Genomic DNA, 12579 nt, shown 5'->3' on the forward strand with positions numbered 1-12579 from the left:
TTTCGACCTCTCTCTCTTCTTCCCCCGTCAATGGCCTCATAACTTTGGCCATGGCTTCCTCTGCAGAAGACTCCCCCCTTCTGCCTCAGAACCAGGCAAATTCATCGCCACGGACTTCCCGGCCGCCCCGGTCGGTCACCTTCAACCCGCTGACGACAATCAGCACGTACGGCGGCACCACCACCACTACCACCTCCGATCCGACGTTTCGCCCGTTGCAGGCTGGCTCTCCTCCCGTATGGAATGTCACCGCCCAAGGCGCCCAACCTCGAGCGGGCAGCCAGCCCATGCTCTCTGCCTTGAACAGCAAGCTCCGCCGTCGCCACAGCCATGGCGCTCCCCTATCAAGCACCTCACCCTCAGCCCCGAAGATTGGACCGCAGAGGACGACTAAGAAGGCGCAGAAACTCAAGCTACTCCCGGATCCAGTGACGGCAGAAGAAGAGGAAGGCGATGGTGATTTCCCGCGCGATGTCTACTCGCAGATCACCCGGATAAAGGAACCTGCGGCACGAAGCCATGCCGCGCGACTGGGCAAGGCCGATCGAGACCGTATCCCGCGCGTGACGGCTTACTGCACGGCCAATTCCTATCGACTCGAGGGGGTCATCAAGTTCCTCAAGTCACGGGCCAAAACCCGGGGGGCTAACCCCAAGCTGTTTGATGAGTGCGTCTACTCGCCTTTTGACTATCAGTATGAAGAGAAGCAAAAGAGCAGTCGTCTGTTTCCTAGCTCCGGGAGCAGTCATCACGAGAGGCGCCCCAGTGAGCGCAGGTACTCGGACAGCGCGGTGGAGGTGGAGGACAACACCAAAACTCGACGCGAAGACCTCATTGAGTTTCACGATTCCGAGGGGGCCAATGTTAACACGGAGCACCTGGTTACATCGCCGCAAGCAGAGGAAACCCCTGATATCGATACCACAATCCACACGCCAGAAGTGTTCTTGTTTGACTATGGCACCGTGGTCATCTGGGGAATGACACCCGCGCAGGAATCCCGTTTCCTGTCGGATATATCAAAATTTGCGACCTCGATCTTAAGCTCTGATGACACACAGATCGAGAATTTCAACTTCTACTATGCGCGCGAGTACCAAGCACGGATCTACAATGACTTCATCTCGCTGCGCGAACCGCGCAACCACATGATCAAACTGGCCATCTCCCATGCTCTTGCCCAGTCCGTCAAGACTTCGCTATTCGAGGATCTGCTGTCAGAAACCATCTCTGACACCGCACCGCTACCGGCTCAGATTGCACAGACGGGCAGTGTCAATCTCACGCGACGGCAGATCAACATGCAGATTGGAGAACTGTTTATCTTGCGCATCAACATCCATTTGCAGGGGTCTGTTCTGGACAGTCCCGAGCTCTTTTGGGCCGAACCTCAGCTAGAGCCTGTGTACCAGGCTGTCCGTAGCTACCTGGAGATGGACCAGCGGGTTAGTCTGCTGACGGAGCGACTGGATGTCATTGCGGATCTTCTGGCCGTGCTGAAAGACCAGCTGACACACCGTCACGGCGAGTATCTTGAATGGATCGGTAAGTTTAGATCTAGTATTTGGGCAGCATGTGTTAGAAGCTAACATGATGCACAGTGATTGTTTTGATTGCCGCGGAGATCCTTGTGGCAGCAATTAATATCGTCGTCGATCTATACGCCGGTGTAGATTAGCCACCGAACCGTCAATTCTCTTCTGCGCACCAGTCCTTCTCTTCAATGCCGACATTATTACTTCACCACTTCGTTCCACACTACGAATTTGTGTGCAGCTGTGCATGAAAATGCTGGGACGCACACCTTGTTTCAATTATTCCTTGTCTGATAGTATCGGAGTTGGCGCGGTTCCAGGGTATTTTCCATGTCATATCCTGGGAAGGATGGTTTATGGAATGGGAGATGGATTGATTTGACCTGTACACACACGCGCAACTGGCATTCTTCTTCATGTATATACGTAGCCAGTCTCAACGCGGATGTTCGAAGGAACAAGCTTCTCTAGTAGATACCAGCCAGCCCCTTCTGTGCTAAACTTCCGGCCACCATCGTATGAAAAGCCTATGCATGATGCTACATAATATCCATACTGCTGTCGTTGTTTTTGTTAATCTTACTAAAACTCCTTTCGAGCAATCTGCTCGCACAATTCGCCAAGAACACCTCCCAGCCATTCAAAATCAGCTTTCTCCAGATACACCTGTCCGCTCAACCGCGTCCACAGCCACGATCCATGCCGGAAGACAGGCACAAAGGTATCATGTTTTCTCAAGAGAGTCCAATGACAAAATTCAGAAGCCCGATTCGCTTCTTCCGGCGTTAGAGTCACAGAAGCACCAGAAGGCATTGCGCCAGCTTGATCGTCGGCAACCGCGATCGGCAACCGCACAGTTGTCAGAGCACACTGGCGCATCTTACTGGCCTCTCCGGGTTTCAGATCGGGCTCCTGAAGGACATTGGTTCCAAGGGCAGCTGCGACAGTGTCCGCTCCTTCGTTGGCTATCTTCTGGCAATACCACATGACGGCGTCCTCGCCGCCGCAAATTTCTTTGCGAAATTTTAACGCCGCTCCCACACAAATGTACGCGGAGTAGTCGTCAGTAGCGACGAGTTGAAACAGTTCCTCGAATGAAGTCTTTTTCTTGGAATTTTGAAGGGTATGAGAGTCGGCTGTAGGGATAAACCCCCAGGAGGTAGGAAGTGTAGTGTGCATAAAATGATGGTTGCGCTTAGGAACGTAGAGAACAGCAGCACTACGAGGAGTATAGAGCCACCTGAGAGATAAGGTCAGTTTATAAACCGAAAAGTATAGAGTCAGGACGTCCATACTTGTGGCAGTTCGAAACAAGAAAGTCAGGCTGTAGCGTGTTCATGTCAAGAGGGATCTGTCCAATGCCATGTGCACCATCAATTACACTCAGGATTCCCTCTTCGCGGCAGATAGCGACGAAACGCTCAAAGGGAAATCGAACGCCGGGAACGCTGTGAATCGTGTCGAAGACTGCGGCTCGAACTTTAAGGCCCTCCTCACGAGTCTGGAGGACAACCTCGCGGAATCGGCCCTCTATCGCCTCCTCGGAAATAGGATATTGAAAATGCACTTTTCGAGTCTCGAGGGCAGTGTGCTCTTTTAAAGAAGTGACCCCATTCTCCACGGCGCCGTAAACGGGTTCAAAGTAGATAACCGCTTCCCCCGGCTGGAAATTCAAGTTATATAGTACCGTTGCGACGCCAGTGGTGGCATTTTTGACGAAAACACATTCGTCTCTGGGCGCATTGATAAGCGTTGCGAGATCCTGGCGCGCCTCATCCAGAAACTCTACATGTAGTTGCCGGACATATCGATCCGGTCGCCCATCAGCGAGCTCTTGATAGGCGCGCTGAGCATCACGGACGACAGCAGGGTGTGCACCATAAGAACCTGATCATAGAATGTTATTCTGTGGGTATTCTCCTCGAATGCCACTTCTTGCACAGACCGTGGTTGAGGTTTTTGTAAGCGGGGTCAAACAGCCAATGCTTCAGCATTGGCTTGCCGAAAGGAGTGAGTTGTCTAATAGTCATGGCGTCAAAGAATGCAGCTAGCGGTGATTAGCAAACAGTATGAATTGGCCGTCGTCGAAGAGCTTTGGTTTATCTTGAAAAAGAGCCCAGTCCGGTTGGAAAGACCGCGTTGAGTAATCGAGTTTAACGCTCTTCGGAAACTCCAACCGCAGTTCGGGGAAATTTGGCAATTTGTAGGAGTCCTAGGCCAGACCAATCAAAATACCCGTCGGCTAATCTCTGATTGGCTTACACAGTAAATAAGGATCACTACTGATCTCCAAAGGGCAGATACGCGATCGCTTCCCGGATCCAGACAGCCGACATCTTATGGAAGAAGCAATATCGTTTCAGGCCAGAAGATATTGTAAGTTCACATAGTATTATAGAAGCGTAGTTTGAATCCAAAGAAACTATTTCATTAGTTCTATTTTCCAACCCTACATGAAGCTTGGACGAAACATACCCTCACGTTTTGTGTGTTGGAGAATGTTGTAACAGTCTCTATTTGCATCCGCATGTGTTTTCCGAGCCCTCTAAGTAGCCGCAAGACTACTGGTTAGCACCTTTAGCGGCTGTTTATGATTTCGTACGCTTCATTTCGCAGGATTTTCTCCAGCGTTTTGGTAACCAATCGATTTCTCCCCACTCGTATCTTTTCTTAAGGGTAACATAGCTCGATTTTCGAACTAGTTAGCTCGTCCATTGTGCGGGGTAGACTTTAGGAGAAATAATTAGAGACACAAGACCAACGAAAGTATTAAGGAGCCCTATGGCCCACTTTCATTTGAGGAATTGTCAATCCTCAGCCTGACTGCGTGTTTCCTTTCCTACTTTTGAGCAATACTTTCCGAATATTTACACGCTATGGGAAGCCAAGATCCCACCGCGGAGCTCCCTTCTGTGGACTCTGCTGGAGGAGAGTTGCAGCAGGTTGTCGAGCATGGCGGCAAGCTGGATGCCGTTACCCTAGAAATGGCCGATCAAGCTACACAGGCTGAGCATAATATCTCGACTTGGCAAGCACTCAAAATGCATCGATCCGGTGCCCTTTGGTCGTTATTCTTTTCCTTGTGTATTATCATGAGAGCATACGACATCGAGATCACTGGCAATTTCTATGCCCTGCCCGCCTTTCAAAAGCATTTTGGTGAAAAGTCTCCTGGAGGCGGATATCAAATCCCAGCCAAATGGCAAGTGGCAATGTCCATGGGCCCCATTGTAGGGCAAGTTGTTGGAGCATGGGCATGTGCCATTCCAATGGATCGAATCGGACGAAAGAAGACCTTGGCTTTATATCTATGCGCCACCATTGCATTGATATTCATGCAAGTCTTCGCGACGAACATCCGTGTCTTGACGACGTCTATGTACCTGGCAGGTCTCATTTGGGGAGGCTATCATGTCCTAGCCCCGACATATGCATCTGAAGTTTTGCCTCTGCGTCTTCGGGGATATTTCACCGGTTATGTTCAGCTATGCTACACCATTGGCCAGTTCCTTCAAACAGGGATTACCCGAGGATTTGTTAATCGAGCCGACAAATGGGCATACAAGATTCCGTACGCGATACAATGGGTGTGGCCAGTGATCCTACTGATTGGATTAATCTGGGCGCCCGAATCACCCTGGTGGTTGATGAGACAGAATCGCCTGGAAGATGCCAAGAGAGCCCTCGACCAACTCACGAACAAATCTATCCAGGCTCAGAACACCAATACGCTGGCAATGATGGCACAGACAGATCTTTACGAACGTGAACAAGAGCTCGGTACAACCTACCGGGATTGTTTCAAGGGGTCCAACCGAAGACGGCTTGAAATTTGCTCTATGCTCTTTGTTGTCCAAAACTTCGCCGGCAATCCGACTGGGTTTGCTACATACCTATTCGAGCAGGTTGGTCTGAACGCCGAGCAAGCATTCGACATGGGTGTCGCCCTCAACGCAGTCTCCTTCGTCGGGACCCTTTTGTGTGTGTTTCCATTGGCCTGGTTTGGACGACGGATATCCTGGCTGATTGGGCTAAGCTATTCTGTGGCCATTATGTGGATCGTGGCTATTCTATGTTTTGCCAAAAACTACAACTCTACACCCTCATACTCCTGGGCTCAGGCGGTAATGCTCATTAGTCTTCAGTTTGTGTTTGCTCTGACTATCGGACCCTTGGGATTCACTATCTCGAGCGAGGTCCCATCATCGAAGTTACGAGCAAGAACACTGTCGCTCACCGCAACTATCAATGGCCTCTCATATTTGGTTCTCGATATTCTGGGTCCCTTTTTCCTAAACCCCGGAGCCATCAATGCAGGTGCAAAAATCGAATTTGTATTTGGGGGGATTTCGGTATTTTCATTGGTATGGAGTTATTTTCGGTTGCCAGAGGTATGTCACCCATTTCAATTCATCTAATACCTTTCTAACTCCGACGACAACGTCATAGACCAAGGATAGAACGTACAAGGAGTTGGATATCATGTTTGATAACAATGTACCGACCAGGCAGTTCAAGAAATATCAGGTCTCTGATGAAGGAGAGGACACACAGTAAGTCCAGTTCATCCCATGCCACATTTCCTCTGCTCATTTTCTAATTTGTCCAGTGCTTGAGATTTCCAGGTCTCCCTCATGACATACTATATAGTTTGCCGTCTGAAAGATGGATTGATGTGCCCTGTACGCGCAGATACGGAAGGAGAAGCGAAAGCGGATGGCAGGAGGCCGGTATCCGCTTATAAAAGGGGATATGCGCGAAAGAACGCCATTGTTCTCCTCTCGGGGCTAATAGCACTACATTTTGGGTCTACGTTGAGCCCGGGATGCCTATCTCCATCAGTGTAGGAAAGATATTTTGTGTACTAGATGCCTGTGGTATCCCTGGGTATTTATCCCATCGCCACTTCATATACCACATATAGGTATACCTCCAATTAGTCCAGAGTGGATATTTCTCGCAAAGAGAAAGTATGGTATTGTTCCTCGTATACTTCAAAAATGCAAAATAGAAACCTAACCCTAAACGAAACAACTCCGGTAAGGGAGAGTGATTGCAAACAAGAAGCGAATCAAAAACCCTCAGTCCGCAAACCAACCAACCCTGAAACCAAAATGAGAGAAAGAATCCATCTGTATCCGACGCTGTATGAATCCTAAGTATGACACAATTGAACTTAAAAAAAAACTAAAGGAAAAATCAGGTCTGCTCCACCTTCGGCTCCTTGGTATCCATGTCCATCGGTGTCGTCCCAGACTCAGCAGCCGTCTCTGCAGGATGGGACTCCGCCTGCTGACTTTCGCGGCGATCATTGCTGTGTGCACTCGCTGCGGCGGGCGTCCGGTCTCCTCCCTCAGGGGCAGAGCCGTTTCGGTCAGTCTGGACGCGGAACGAGGAGGTGAGTTCTTCCTGTGTCGGGGCCGGGGCAAGGCGTGGCAGTTCGCCTCCACCAGCACTGGATTGTGTGACGTTCTCGGCGGCGGGGGCATTGTCTTCGGGGCCGTCGTCGAGGTTAACGTTTGATTTGCGCGAGCGTTTAACGCGGAGGGGACGTTCTTCGGGCTGTATGGGGGGTCAGCTATGGTCAAAAAGACAACGAAAAGAGAACGTACAGTAGGAGGTTGTTCATCCGAGCTTCCTTCCGTATCATCCTCCAGATGAGTCCCATTGCCTTGCTGCTGCCCCTGTCCGATGAGGCCATTCAGCGCGGCAGCATTGGACATCATGGCTGCAGCGCGAGCGCGCAGATCTGGATCCGCGGCGGCGTCGGACTTGGCCTCCTCCGCCATGCCGGTGACTTTGGCAAGACGTTCGAGCAGCATGCATGACTCGAGGCGCATTTTTTGGATGTACTGCCATCCGCGGCGGTTGCGCGTCCGCATGAGTTCATTCTCGGCCTCCACCTCTGCGAGGCGTTTCTTGAGCGCGATACATTTGCGCTTGTAGGCTATTTCGACGCTTGGGGGGTTAGCGGCTGGGTGTGAGGGTTGCGGTTGTGGTTGTGGTCGGGCAGCCTCCATTGTGAGCGTGTGTGGAGAAGAGTCTAGGTAACGGTTCGTGGCGAGGATGGTCGAACCGCGGGATCGCAGTAGGACAATTGGATACGGTTGATAGGAATATTAAAATTCTGGGAGATAGGATGAAGATTGCGAGGGATGACGATGGATGGGGTGGGAGGCAAGGATCGACGTGAGGCCTTCGTAGCAGCTCAAACACAGATATTCTGCCGCTATCGCGGGCGGTGAATATCAGGAAGTATACAGAACACCGAGATCATTCTTACCCTTGCGGCCGGATAGTTTTCCTTTTTGGGTGATGTGGGGTTGATTTCAACTTACTACTCTTCAAATTTTTGCCCGTACGGTGTTCTGACAAAATCTGCTGCCTTAGCACCTCCACAATATCTCATTCTCGCTATTCGTCAAGCCGAGGAGCTGGGGGCCTGGAAGACGAATGGGTTACCCGAAAATGTGCTCATCAGCTGTGATAAATATGAACCAGAAGAAAAAAGGTTTGATTATGCAGATGGAGTGGGTAGCAATGCCAAGGACAAAAACAAAAAGAAGCTAAGGAATGTGTGGGAAAAGCAAAGGTCTCGAGGCGAGGAAGTTGAGGCGTTGGTGTTGGCACAAACAACAACGAACAAGTTTGACCGACCTGATTGTCGGTGCATAACTAGTACTTTTAGGACATACTTGACCATCCTTTCGGTCACAGCCTTATAAGCAGATCCAAAAGGGCTAGTAAAAAAGCCACCGCCACAAGGGGGAAAGATCTGAGGGATAAAATATATCTGCCTGGAGCAGTGGGATATATAGGCCCAAGAATATGTCAATATGTCCCATCTGATGAGCAATACCGAATCAACAAGTACATTCCTACTATTTGACTTAAATCCAAAATGCTACAAGCCACAGCCTCAGGCCTTCTGGGCCCCGTCATCGCACTCAACGCATGGACACTCGCAATGGAAGTCTGGATGTACGCGGTCAACATCCCCATCATGGAGAAGCTGAAACCCGAAAACACCATCACGAAGAGCCAGCTCGACGCCCAGATTCCGGCACCCGCACGTTGGAAACGGGATAACTACAACCATTTGATGGAACAACCGACCCAATTCTACGCCCTCAGCCTTACGTTGGCGGTTGCCCGTGGAGGCCAGATTGAGGATGTGGATGTTCTCCTCGCCTGGATGTATACTGGCACGCGCATACTGCATAGTTTGGTGCACGCCACGAGTAATAAGATCATGGTTCGATTCAGCTTATTTGTGTTTTCGTCGGTGCTTCTGGCAATTATGACTGCCAGGGGTGCAGCATTGGTGTTTTTGTAATCATAACAAATTCATTCCGCACATAGTGTCTAATCTAGTGTCCTCCCGTCGTTGGAAGACCCAAGAAGACCTTAAACGAGTCATAAATAAGCCACTGGAAGCCCGTCAAGGTGCCCAGCATGACGATACGGACAGGCAATCCGTTCCACAGACCAGAAAAGCCAATGTTGCCATAGATCCTCGACACAGCCTTCATAGCGCCCTCACCCGCTGCACGAAACAATTAGCACAAGGCTTCTCAGGGGGAAGAAAGATATACTCACCCTTACGATCCGCATTCAGTTTGCTAACCATCACATCCGCCGGATGACTGACAATCGCACAGAAGATACCCGCAATGTATCCACCTGCAAAGCTCACACCAGTCTGGGCCAACTGTCCATAACTCTCCTTCGGCTTCCCCATAGTCTTGTAAATCATGCTAACGGTCTTCTCGAAAGTTGCGAACTTGGTCATCGTGTAGGGAATCTGGCGCGCCCACAGCGGATACAATCCCTTGTAGAGGCCACCGAGCCCTTCCTTCGCGACAATGCGACTCCACCCCTCTCGCAGGTTATTCGCGAAGGGCGGGAGAGTCGTCTGCATGCGGACCTTGATGGCCTCCATCGGACACAGCGCCATATCAGCGAAGAACTCGGCGCTGGCGCTGGCGCCCAGGAAGACCAAGGTGCGGTTGCTCTGCGGGAACATCTGGTCCCCGTACAGATACTTGAAGTACTCGTACAGGCCGTACTTGCCGGCGCCCTGAAACGAGTACCCCAGGAAGGTGGGCGACCAGCCGAAGAACACGCCGCGTAGGCCTTCCTTGGCGAAGATGGAGCGCCATGCTGAGATGTTGGAGGTGTAGATCTTTGGGTCGACTTGGCGACGGCATTTGACAAGGTCGAGGGGTGTGACAGCGGTGTGGGTTGGTCCTGCGCAGATCAGTAGCTATCCGGTTGGATTGGTGCTATCGCGTCACATACCACAAGCTGGAACAATCATCAGTTCGTTATCACGATCAGGACAGCGGGGAAGGGAAGCTTACCGATGATACCGCCGAGAGCACAGCTGTAGAAATACTTGCTCGAGTAGGGCTCAATCTTCCCAAAGGGAAGCTTGCGCTCTTGCAGGGCCATGGTGGGAGTGACAGAGAGAAGAGGAGGTGACAGGAGGAGGTTGGGGAGGGGAGAGTGTCGTACCTAAAAAGCGCCCCTGCCCGGATGTCCTGGGCCACTAGTTATTAGATGGCGTCAGTTTCCTGCGCCTCCGAATGCACAAGAGCATAACTACGCTGTGCCGGGAACGGCTACGTCGGCTTCTGGGTCTCGGGCTGATCGGCCCAGATCGATCGCCCTGTCCTCGCATTTCTATGATGAGGTTACCGGGTTATATCTCCCCATAGGATATTTTCGACAGGAATTGATGTTTTCCTGTTTCGTTAATCGACATATAGAAAGCATGCCGATAGGCGCTGGAAGAGACTGCCCAGGTGTTTGTAGGTGGTGACGTCACCCACATAGATAACAGGCCGGGGATGATGATCCACCGTAAACACCGGAGAGGAGAGAAATCCTATTATTATGTACAACCACCGCTATCCAACGCGGCGATCCCATCCCTGGCGCCATAAGTAAGAAAATAGATACAATTAATTCATGGTCCTTCCGATGTGACATCCTCGCCATGCAAACGCGCAGCCTCGCGCGCCAGGAGCAACGCCAATTTGATTCCCATGGTGGACCCGACACGCGCAAGCACGTGGCGGATCTGGGTGACCTGCGCAGGGGTAGGCAAGCCATAGCACAGCACGTACCAGAGCGGCCAGAGCATGCCGTACCCGCCTAGACGGGTCTGGGCCGTATGAGCCTCGTCGCCTGGGGTCGGACGGCCGAGGGAATCAACATCCCCCAAAGAGAAAGGGATGCTGCGGCAGAGGTCGGTAGTCATGTCTTGGATAACAGCGCGCAGACTGGATGTGTCGAGGGCGGATCCAGATGGAGGATTGCAGTCGTCACTCATCGTGATGAGAGTGAGCAGAAGCTGTTGGGACAGAACGCGCGCAGCGCGGTAGTGGTTCCAGACCACGGAGTTTGAGATGCGATTGTAGGTGATCAGGGGTTCGCCCTTTGCTGAGTAGCAGATCAGCGGTAGCCAGCGGTCAGGTAGATGCTCGCCCCATTGGGATAGTTCGACATCGCAGTCCCGGGCCGCGGCAATCCATTGCTTGACCGTTTCCTGGTCCGGTGGGCTTGACGCTGCATACATTGCCATGAAGACCTTGGTGATCTTCGATGCAGAAGTCATCAGGCTCTGGATGGGATCGTTGCTGTCTAAGAGACCCAGGACCCATTCGGTATTGAACCGGGGTTTGTCTCCAAGTGCAAGGACCTCAACATACTGTGACGCTATTGTTAGTTTCTGATTGACTTTTTGACGAGATAGAGGATATACCGTATGGGTGTAGGCAAACTTGAACAAATCGCGGCCTTGCCGATGAAAGAGCTGGTCCTGCCCTCGCAACTTCATTAGCAGCTCAAAGCCAGCCGTATGCGAGCTGAACAGTCCGTTCCGTTCACCCGCAATATCCTCATAGAGCGAGAGAAGAACCACAACCGCAAAGGTCTCGTCCTTGATCGCTTGAGTCGGCGACGACAAAGCATGCCGGAGACCACGCAGAGCTCTACCATAACCTTGCCGCGCCTTGATCGTTAATGGGGCTGCATTTGTTGTGTTCGCGAGAGCCACCAGCGCCGTAGCATCCACCGCCCAGCGCAAACACTCAGATGACAAAGTGTCATGGTTGTCCACCTCGCCGCAGCGAGCGTACAATGCAGGCAGGAACTCAAGATGGCTCATGCCTTCATTTTCGTCCTCCCCGATGGTGTACTGGTCGAAGAAATAGCACACGGCGCGCTGTTCCCACGTCGCGTCCGCGACGGAGTACAGCGTCAGCGAAGACCCAGCCTCGGATGGGCTGGGGCTAGGCCTGTGTTGGGACACAAGAGCCCCAGAGTGCTGGTTTACTACTGCTTTCTGGCTCTGGACTTGGCTTCGGCTACTGTCTGCCGAGGAGCTTCTCGATTTTTTGACTAGTTGCTCAACTTTCTCAGTCTCGTTGCGGAAGACCGCATCAGGCCGGTATCCAGGGCATGGACGCCCGTAGATAGTGCAATTGCGACATCCGGGGAGTGCTTCATCGCACTTGAAGGGTGATCAGTAACACAAAACTAATGGTCGACATGTGGGTGGGCACTGTACCTTGATCTTGCGCTTGCGACACAGGTAACATCCGGTGCTTGGCTTCCCCCCATATACCATATTCACACCGCGCGGCTACTTCCAGGCAATTCTCGAAACGCAAGTAGCCAAGATCCTAGATCCTGGAGGTTTCACACAGCAGAAAAGGCGCCGCTACCTTGCTGTCATCAGTTGGAGAACGATCTGATCACCTCGGCTGCCTGGTCCGAGCGGGGCGCAAGTACATCATAGACGGGATGTGCTTGGACTCGCTGGATGACTGCGAGTTACATTCAGCAGTGCTCACGCACACTTGCTCTGTCGCTTTGTGTTTTCTGCTGAGGAATAGGGAGACGGTAGACTCGCCATCAGGCGATGAGATTCGGTCGCTTAGTCATCTCAAGAAACAATCTGATAACGATTCTGGCGTATGGCAACAGAGGTAGAATAGGCACTCCCGCAAAGGGAATTAGAGGATCTACTTTACTG

At 51.7% G+C, this 12579-nt stretch overlaps 7 protein-coding genes across 7 annotated transcripts; 3 read left to right on the forward strand and 4 right to left on the reverse strand.

Moving 5' to 3' along the window:
* Positions 1–50: 50 nt before the first annotated feature.
* On the forward strand, positions 51–1589 carry N7510_009659 (YagE family protein; the record flags this gene model as incomplete). The annotated part of the gene is made up of 1 exon (XM_056981584.1): positions 51–1589. The coding sequence occupies one exon, from the start codon at positions 51–53 to the stop codon at positions 1587–1589; it is 1539 nt and encodes a 512-aa protein (XP_056829420.1).
* Positions 1590–2117: 528 nt separating this feature from the next.
* Positions 2118–3565, reverse strand: N7510_009660 (uncharacterized protein; the record flags this gene model as incomplete). The annotated part of the gene is made up of 3 exons (XM_056981585.1): positions 2118–2775; positions 2831–3422; positions 3481–3565. The coding sequence occupies 3 exons, from the start codon at positions 3563–3565 to the stop codon at positions 2118–2120; spliced, it is 1335 nt and encodes a 444-aa protein (XP_056829421.1).
* Positions 3566–4411: 846 nt separating this feature from the next.
* N7510_009661 (uncharacterized protein) lies at positions 4412–6151 on the forward strand (the record flags this gene model as incomplete). The annotated part of the gene is made up of 3 exons (XM_056981586.1): positions 4412–5926; positions 5985–6088; positions 6145–6151. The coding sequence occupies 3 exons, from the start codon at positions 4412–4414 to the stop codon at positions 6149–6151; spliced, it is 1626 nt and encodes a 541-aa protein (XP_056829422.1).
* A 583-nt stretch (positions 6152–6734) lies between these two features.
* Positions 6735–7555, reverse strand: N7510_009662 (uncharacterized protein; the record flags this gene model as incomplete). Its single annotated transcript, XM_056981587.1, has 2 exons — positions 6735–7097; positions 7148–7555. The coding sequence occupies 2 exons, from the start codon at positions 7553–7555 to the stop codon at positions 6735–6737; spliced, it is 771 nt and encodes a 256-aa protein (XP_056829423.1).
* An 881-nt stretch (positions 7556–8436) lies between these two features.
* N7510_009663 (MAPEG family protein) lies at positions 8437–8871 on the forward strand (the record flags this gene model as incomplete). Its single annotated transcript, XM_056981588.1, has 1 exon — positions 8437–8871. The coding sequence occupies one exon, from the start codon at positions 8437–8439 to the stop codon at positions 8869–8871; it is 435 nt and encodes a 144-aa protein (XP_056829424.1).
* Positions 8872–8905: 34 nt separating this feature from the next.
* N7510_009664 (putative mitochondrial phosphate transporter Pic2) lies at positions 8906–9989 on the reverse strand (the record flags this gene model as incomplete). The annotated part of the gene is made up of 4 exons (XM_056981589.1): positions 8906–9081; positions 9135–9785; positions 9837–9842; positions 9899–9989. The coding sequence occupies 4 exons, from the start codon at positions 9987–9989 to the stop codon at positions 8906–8908; spliced, it is 924 nt and encodes a 307-aa protein (XP_056829425.1).
* Positions 9990–10506: 517 nt separating this feature from the next.
* N7510_009665 (putative C6 transcription factor) lies at positions 10507–12171 on the reverse strand (the record flags this gene model as incomplete). Its single annotated transcript, XM_056981590.1, has 3 exons — positions 10507–11250; positions 11305–12054; positions 12112–12171. 3 exons carry the CDS (start codon positions 12169–12171, stop codon positions 10507–10509), a joined length of 1554 nt encoding a protein of 517 aa, XP_056829426.1.
* Positions 12172–12579: the final 408 nt, after the last annotated feature.

Source organism: Penicillium lagena (genome assembly GCF_028827675.1).
Source record: "Penicillium lagena strain IBT 129212 chromosome Unknown utg000007l_segment0_segment0, whole genome shotgun sequence".
Taxonomy (NCBI): Eukaryota; Fungi; Ascomycota; class Eurotiomycetes; order Eurotiales; family Aspergillaceae; genus Penicillium; species Penicillium lagena.